Source organism: Plecotus auritus (genome assembly GCF_963455305.1).
Source record: "Plecotus auritus genome assembly, chromosome: 1".
NCBI lineage: Eukaryota > Metazoa > Chordata > Mammalia > Chiroptera > Vespertilionidae > Plecotus > Plecotus auritus.
Window position 1 is genome coordinate 170347899 of NC_137770.1, and position 8064 is coordinate 170355962.

The following is an 8064-nucleotide window of genomic DNA, read 5'->3' on the forward strand; positions in this document are numbered from 1 at the left end:
TCTGAGAGAAATACTCTGCAATTATAGTGCAAAAGCAGTCACAGATAAATGGTTGGTAAATGAGCATGATTGTATTCCAATAAACATTAAAATTGGAATTTTATATAATTTTCATGTCACAAAGTATTCTTTTGATTGCATTGAAATTGCTTAGAGCATGTGCATTTTTAAGTTTAAAACCAGATTGCCACCTGACTGGTGTGGTTCTGTGATTGAACCAGGAGGTCTCAGTTCGATCCCCAGTGGGGGGTGTGCAGGAGAAATCGGATCAATGATTCTCTCTCATCATTGATGTTTCTACCTCTCTCCCTCTCCCTTCCTCCCTGAAATCAATAAAAATATATTAAAAAACAAGAATAAACAAAATTAGATTGCCCTCTTAAGAGCATTTTGAAATACCACTTCCTGGCATGTCATCAGTTGTCGCAAATAAACTCCAATAAACTTTCATAGTTTCGACAGGTTTGAACCTTCTTATATCAACACCAAGCATGTAAGCAGATTACATGAAATAAATCTCTCTGTGTGTCTGAATATATATAATAAATTAGTTTCTCTGAAGGAAAAAAAATTAAAATTAAAAAATAAAAACTAGATTGCCCTCTTGAGAGCATTTTGAAATCTTGCTTGCTGGCATGTTGTCAGTTGGCTCAAATAAACTCTAATAAACTTTCATAATAATTTTCTACAGGCCTGAACCTTCTTATATCAACACCAGCCTCCACAAGCATGTAAGCTGATTACATGAAATAAATCTGTGTGTGTTTGTATGTGTGTATGTGTGTGTATGTATGTGTGTATATATATATACATATGTATATATATATACACACATACATACACACACGCGCGCGCGCGTGCACACACACACACACTGAGTGGCCAGTTTATTATGATCTCCGAAAGCATAATAAGCTGGCCACTCAGTGTGTGTGTGTGTGTGTGTGTGTGTGTGTGTGTGTGTGTGTGTGTGTATTAGAGGTCCAGTGCATGAATTCGTGCATGGGTGGGGTCCGGCCAGCCTGGCCAGGGGAAGGGGACATGGGCAGTTGGCCAGCCTGCCTGCTGGTCGTACTCCTGGTCAAGGGGACAATTTGCATATTAGCCTCTTATTATATAGGATATACACTGAGTGGCCAGATTACTATGCATTCAGAAATCATAATAATCTGGCCACTCAGTGTGTGTGTGTGTGTGTGTGTGTGTGTGTAGTGAATTCGTCTGTTTCTCTGGAGGAAAAAAAAAATAAAAACTAGATTGCCCTCTTTCAGGATTATATTACTCTGGACATATACGTGCCTGTTTCCCCATTCCTTTAACACCTGGTATCAAATATATTTGAAAATCTGATTGCTAGAAAATGAAATCTCAACTATGGATTTTATTTGCACTAACCAAGGTTAAATCATCATCTTTTAACTTTATATGAAGATTTATCATCTTTTTAACTATTCATATTGGGTTGTTGGGCTTTTATGCTTTGATTTATTGGAACTTTAGTAGATAGAAAGAAAAATTAACCTTGGCCAACATCTTTTTTTTTTTTTTAAATATATTGATTTTTTACAGAGAGGAAGGGAGAGAGATAGAGAGTTAGAAACATCGATGAGAGAGAAACATTGATCAGCTGCCCCCTGCACACCCCCTACTGGGGATGTGCCTGCAACCAAGGTACATGCCCTTGACCTGAATCGAACCTGAGACCTTTCAGTCTGCAGGCTGACGCTCTATCCACTGAGCCAAACCGGTTTCGGCTGACCAACATCTTTTACCAGTTTTGTTTGGGTTTTTCCTTAACAGATATTTGTACCATGTTCATAACAGCTTTTTTTCCACAGGAGCCAAAAGGAGGAAGCACCTAACTGTCGGGATGAATGGATAAACAAAATGTAATACATACATACAATGGAATATTAGTTAGTCTTAAAAAGGAAGGCTGTTCTCACACATGCTACAACATGGATGAACCTTAAGACATTATGCTAAGTGAAATATGTCAGTCACAGAAGGACAAATACTGTGTGATTACTAAATTCATAGAGGCAAAAAAAAAAAAGTTGGTTGCCAGGGACTGGAAAAAGAGAACTGGGGTTAATATTTGTTTAATGCTCACAAGATTTGTTTGGCAAGCCAAAGGGAGTTTTGGAGATGATGGTTTTTACAACAATGTAAATAACCTAATGCCAATGAACTGTAAGATTTAAAATTATTGAGTTGGCAAATTTTATGTGTATTTCATCACAATCTAAAAAAACGAAAAGCAGGCAGCCATGAGATTGGGAGAGAATTCAAGGTAGAAGGAGTAGCCTGTGTAAGGCATGGAGAGGGTGAGGTATGAACTGTGACTTCAGTTTTTTGTTGAGAATATTATGATCATCGCTAGATCACTAGAGTCTCAGTGCATGAAATTCATGCACTCGGCGGGGGTGGGGGGGGTCCCTCAGCACGGCCTGCGCCCTCCCACAGTCTGGGAGCCCTCATGGGAGGCAGCTCCTGCGTTGAGCGTCTGCCCCCTGGTGGTCAGTGTGCATCATAGTGACTGGTTGTTCTGCTGTTCAGACAAGTTGCATATTAGCCTTTTATTACATAGGACTAGAGGCCCGGTGCACAAAATTTATGCATGGGGGTGTGTGTCCCTCAGCCCATCCTGTACCCTCTCCAATCTGGGACCCCTCAAGGGATGTCCGGCTGCCCATTTAAGCCCGATCCCAGTGGGATCGAGCCTAAATGGGCAGTCGGACATCCCTCTCACAATCCAGGACTGCTGGCTCCCAACTGCTCGTTTGCCTGCCTTCCTGATTGCCCCTAACCACTCCCCTGCCAGCCTGATTGCCCCTAACTGCTCCCCCGCCAGCCTGTTTGCCCCTAACTGCCCACCCCTGCAGGCCTGGTCACCCCTAACTGCCCTCCCCTGCGGGCCTGGTCACCCCTAACTACCCTCCCCTGCAGGCCTTGTCCCCCCCCAACTGCTCTCGCCTGCAGGCTTGGGTCCCCCCCAAATGCCCTCCCCTGCAGGCCTGGTCACCCCTAACTGCCCTCCCTTGCAGGCCTGGTCCCTCCCAACTGCCTTCCCCTGCTGGCCATCTTGTGGCGGCCATCTTGTGTCCACATGGGGGCAGGATCTTTGACCACATGTGGGCAGCCATCTTGTGTGTTGGAGTGATGGTCAATCTGCATATTACTCTTTTATTAGATAGGATTATATAGGATTACTACTATTCGTTTAGAATCCTGATGCAAAACTCTGGCTCACTCAGATTCTAAAAAACCTGAGTCTCTTTATGCCACATTTCAGAGACAGTAAGTAGCAGTTCACTTACTTAATAAATACTTATTGAGGTTTACTATGTGCCAGGCACATAGGAATTATCCTGTCCTCCTGGATGTCAGTCTAGTGGTGAACACCCACATCCTGGCCCCAGGTTACAAAATTATGTAGCCTCAGTTTTGGTAAATGCAGTGAAGGAAAAATACTTGTACAATGAAATTGTTCTAATAACGGAGCTTAATTTTTGGAGAAGCAGTAAGAAAAAAAAAAAAAAAAAGCCTCCCTGAGGCAGACATTTAATATCTGCAAAGGAGTGACTCAGAAAAAAAAAGTCTGGTACCTATGTTAGCCAATAGGACAAAGGAGGGGAAGATTGATGAAGGGCAATAAATAAGCAGGGAAATAAATAAGTAGGTGGATGGGTGGAGTTAGAGGAAAAGTAAATGTGATATTTTATTGAAACAATGTGTTTCGTTTCCTAACCCAGAAAAATTGCCCAAGTTGGACTCCAGTAGGCAGGAATCACAGTGGCTACAAACTCGGTGTATTAAGTTTGCCAATAGTCTCCTAAAGCGTTTTCTGGACTATTTTATGGGAAAATAAATATCTTAAACTCTTGCACGCAAAACTCAGAAGGTGCAAAGGATCCAAGTTTCTTCCCTGGAGTGAGGCTTGGTTCTGGGAAGGAGAGAATACCCCTGCAGAGATGCAGCCAGGCTTCACACTTTGTTGTCACCCCCTTCCCTCCCATTACTCTTCCTCCTGATCTTGAAATATGAACGAGTAATCCATCAGCTACAGTTGAATGGAATCTTAAAAGCTATGGAAAAGGGAGGCACCGCCGCCACCCCCCCCCCCACCCCGACCCCCACTGGGATGCAGGAGTGCCGTGGCGGGGTACGTGCGGCTGGAGGGGGCACAGGTCTGCAGCCTCGCGGGTTCACAAGTCCCCGGACACCCTAGGCTCCCGAGCCCAGCTCACCCTTCTCCTTGGTCACTTGGGAGACTAGCGGCATCCGTGGACGGTCGCTGAAGGCCTCGGCCTGCTGCACCAGCGCCTCGCGCACGCTGTTGAAGTCATTGAGGACGACCACCAGGTAGGGGCCCATGAAGAAGCTATAGATGTTGCCATAGACTTGGGCCAGATTGGTCAGCAGCACCTGCGAGGCCGGCATGTAGGGGTCCATGTTTGGGATATTCTTCCCGAAATTTAACCAGGTCTTCCCGCGGAGGAAGGGCGGCAGCAGCACGAAACCGAAGTTGCCCACCACCGGCCAGGGTGTGGGCCCGGGAGGGATGCCCGGTGGCCGGCACCGCCTCACCCAGCTCCATCCGAGCAGCGCGGTTAGGCCGAGCAGCAGCAGCGCGCCGCCTGTGGGGTCCAGCCTCAGCAGACCCAGAGGCGCGGACAGGAGACTCAGAGGCCAGGGTAAGCCCTCGGGGGGCTGTGGCGGCGCGGCGGTGGCCATGGCCAGTGCGTGGGCGGCGTTCGTGTTCACCCTGCAGTCCCAAGGAGAGCACTCTCCTCTCTGATGCCCGCTGGGAACTGCGGCCTTACCCAGGAGCCGGGGGAGGGAGGAGCGGCGGAGCGCTCCGGGATTGGCCGGGCCCCTTGCTTTCTCCCACCTCCTAAAAGGGGACGCGCCCGCTACAGTGCAGAAGAGGTCTGCGGACGAGGTGGGGCGCGCAGTCTGCAAGTTTGGTCTCTAATGGCCATAGCACCCCTCCTTTGGGTCCGGCTTGGCTGTGGCAGCTCCTGAAAACAAAGATGCTGGCTGTGCATTCTTGCGCTCTGATTGGCTGCTGGACTTCCTCAAGTCATTCGTTTGTATATTGAGTGTATAAATCTTGCGGGGACAATAGGCCCCTCATGTGACACAGCCTCCACCCCAGCAGCTCCACCCTGAGCTGGAAGGGGGGGGGTTTCCGCCCCACGCCTGGTCGCCAAAAGACTGGGCTACTACTCTTTATCCAGATCGGGATTTGCAGTCAAAAAGACCCTTTCCTCTTCCCAGAGACTGGAGGATGACGACGTAAACGCAATGCGTTAAATTTGTAGGTGTAGATGGCCAAGCTACGGGAAAGATGGGTGGGAGGTGGTGGTGGGTGGTGTGATGGAGTCAAGTTCTTAGAACTTGCCAGGGTCGGGGCAACCTCTTTATGCGGAGAGTGAACGCACAGAGTTCGTTTTAGCCCCTGGCCTGGGTAAAGCAGACGACCTATTTTAGGAACTTGCTGGGAGGATTTAAGAAGCTAATGATATAAAGAGAAAATTAATAGGGTAAGGAAGGGTGACGATATTATTATTGATATGGGGTTAAGACATTATATAAGAATTGTGTAATAATTTTAAGACAAAAGTCCATCTAATCTTTCATCATAATGGCTTCTAGGTCCTTCCCTTTTACCTTTTCTACAGGCTAAATCCTCCGGTTTTATCTATTGAAAGGTCAGTATCATATGAATCATTTTAGTTGATCATCATGAACAAATCTGTTTCCCTATTTCTGATTATTTTGTATGCTGCACACACTAAAACGCCGAACACCATGCTGTACTTACAAAAGTGTGACCTTCTTATTTGTTCTGTGATCCTTTCTGTTTTCTATAAATAAGTGATACCAGGAAGCTATGCTAACTTTCAAGTCTACTCTGTTCTAATATTATTTTGCCATGTTCTTCATAAGTCATTTTAAGCTTAATAAAAAAAAACACCTCATATCTTCTATAATTAACCTTTAATTTTAGATTACTTTTCTCTTCTTTTAATTTAGAGAATTTTTAACATTTAAACTAGTGTACTTGTTTGCAGATATGAACTTCAACATGTCATCTGATTCTCTTCATGGCCTTGCTCTCTAAAATAGTAGCCAATAATGTCTTTCCTTACAAGCAACTTAAATTCACAAATGATTTTAAAATAGTTGAAAATATGACTAATTTTCATCCCTAACAGACACTCCCTTGTTATAATTGCATTGATAGCTTTTTCCTAAATATTCTCTTATTTTGTTAGATCTGTCATGCAGTTAGGAAGTGTTATAGGCTGAATTATGTGCCCCCCAAAATTTATATGTGGAAGTCCTAAACCCCCAGGACCTCAGAATGTGACTGTGTTTGGAGACAGGGTCCTTAGAGAGCTAATTAAGGTAAAATGAGGTCATATGAGTGGACTTTCATTCAATATAATTGTTGTTCCTATAACAAGGGATTAGGACACATGTTCACAAAAGGAAGGCCATTTGCAAGCCAAGAAGAGGCCTCAGAAGAGACCAACCCTGCCAGCACCTTGATCTTAGACTTCAGTCTCCAGACAGTGAAGACATTACTTTCTATTTAAGCCACCAAGTCTATAATACTTTGTCATGGCAGACCTGGCAAACTAATATAGAAAGCTATATTGTTCATAATGCTATTTTAAATGTGAAGTCACATGGCTCATACAGTGCTCCTTAAGGATGTATTTCTCCAAATTGTATTCAGGGCTTTCTTATCAGAAAAAAGAATACTTTCTTCTCCGTTATTTTTGTTTGTTTATTTGTTTGTTTGTTTATTGTTAATCCTCACACGATATTTTTTCCATTAATTTTTAGAGAAAGTGAAAGGGAGGGAGGGAGGGAGAGAGAGAGAGAGTGAAAGGAAAAGAGAAACATTGATGTGAGAGAGACACGTCAATGGGTTACCTCCCAAACGTGTTCCAACAGGCCAAAGATCGAATCTGCAACATAGGTACATGATCTTGACCAGGAATCAAACCTGAGACCCTTCAGTGTGCAGGCTGGCACTCTAACCACTGTGCAACACCAGCAGGGCCATCCTTCCTATTTTAAATAGGGCAATCCTTTCTAATAAAAGAGTAATATGCAAATTAACCACCACTCTGCTACACCCACAAGCCACACCCACAAGCCAATCAGGAGTGGGTATGCAAATTAACCCAACCAAGATGGCTGCAGCCACCGAGAGAGCAGGAGGGAGGCTTGGGTTTCCCCGGCAATAGAGGAAGCCAAGCTTTCCGCACACCCTGGCATGCCCAGGCCTCCACTCAGGCTACAAAGTTTCAATTATAGAAGATAAATAAATTCCAACAGAAATGGCTGCCACCACGGAGCGAGCAGAAGGCTTGGCTCCACTCCAGGCTACAAAGTTTCAATTGTAGAAGATAAATAAACCCCAGATACCAGGGCCTCCGCTTGGGTCACTGGGGGGCGTGGCCAGCCTGAAAACCACCACAGGCCCCTCACCCAGGCCACCCCACGCCCCAAGGGAACTCCCACCCTGATCCAGGACACACTTCAGGGCAAACCAGCCAGCCCCCACCTGTGCACCAGGCCTCTATCCCATCTAATAAAAGAGTAATATGCAAATTGACCATCACTCCAACACACAAGATGGCTGCCCCTATGTGGTCAAAGATCCTGCCCCCATGTGGACACAAGATGGCCACTACAAGATGGCAAGCAGGGGAGGGCAGTTGGAAGGGACCAGGCCTGCAAGTGAGGGCAGTTGTGGGTGATCAGGCCAGCGGGGGGGGGAAGGGGGGGGGGCGGCAGTTGGGAGGGACCAGGCCTGTAAAGGAGGACAGTTAGGGGTGACCAGGCTGGCAGAAGAGGGAAGTTGGGGGCACCAGGTCTTCAGGGGAGCAGTTAGGCATGAATCAGGCTGGCAGGGGAGTGGTTAGGGGGTGATCAGGCTGGCAGGCAGAAGCGGTTAGGGGCAATCAGGCAGGCAGGCAGGCGAGCAGTTGGGAGCCAGCAGTCCTGGATTGTGAGAGGGATGTCCTACTGCCCGTTTAG

At 46.1% G+C, this 8064-nt stretch overlaps 1 protein-coding gene across 1 annotated transcript in view; it reads right to left on the reverse strand.

The window, feature by feature from the left end:
- CYP2U1 (cytochrome P450 family 2 subfamily U member 1) overlaps positions 1 to 5112 on the reverse strand; it is a 33166-nt gene extending 28054 nt beyond the window's left edge. Inside the window, exon 1 of the mRNA XM_080642917.1 lies at positions 4251 to 5112. Coding sequence (XP_080499043.1) covers positions 4251 to 4737 — 487 coding nt within the window. The 5' untranslated portion in view covers positions 4738 to 5112. The remainder of the gene's footprint in view (positions 1 to 4250) is intronic.
- Between the last annotated feature and the right edge of the window lie 2952 nt (positions 5113 to 8064).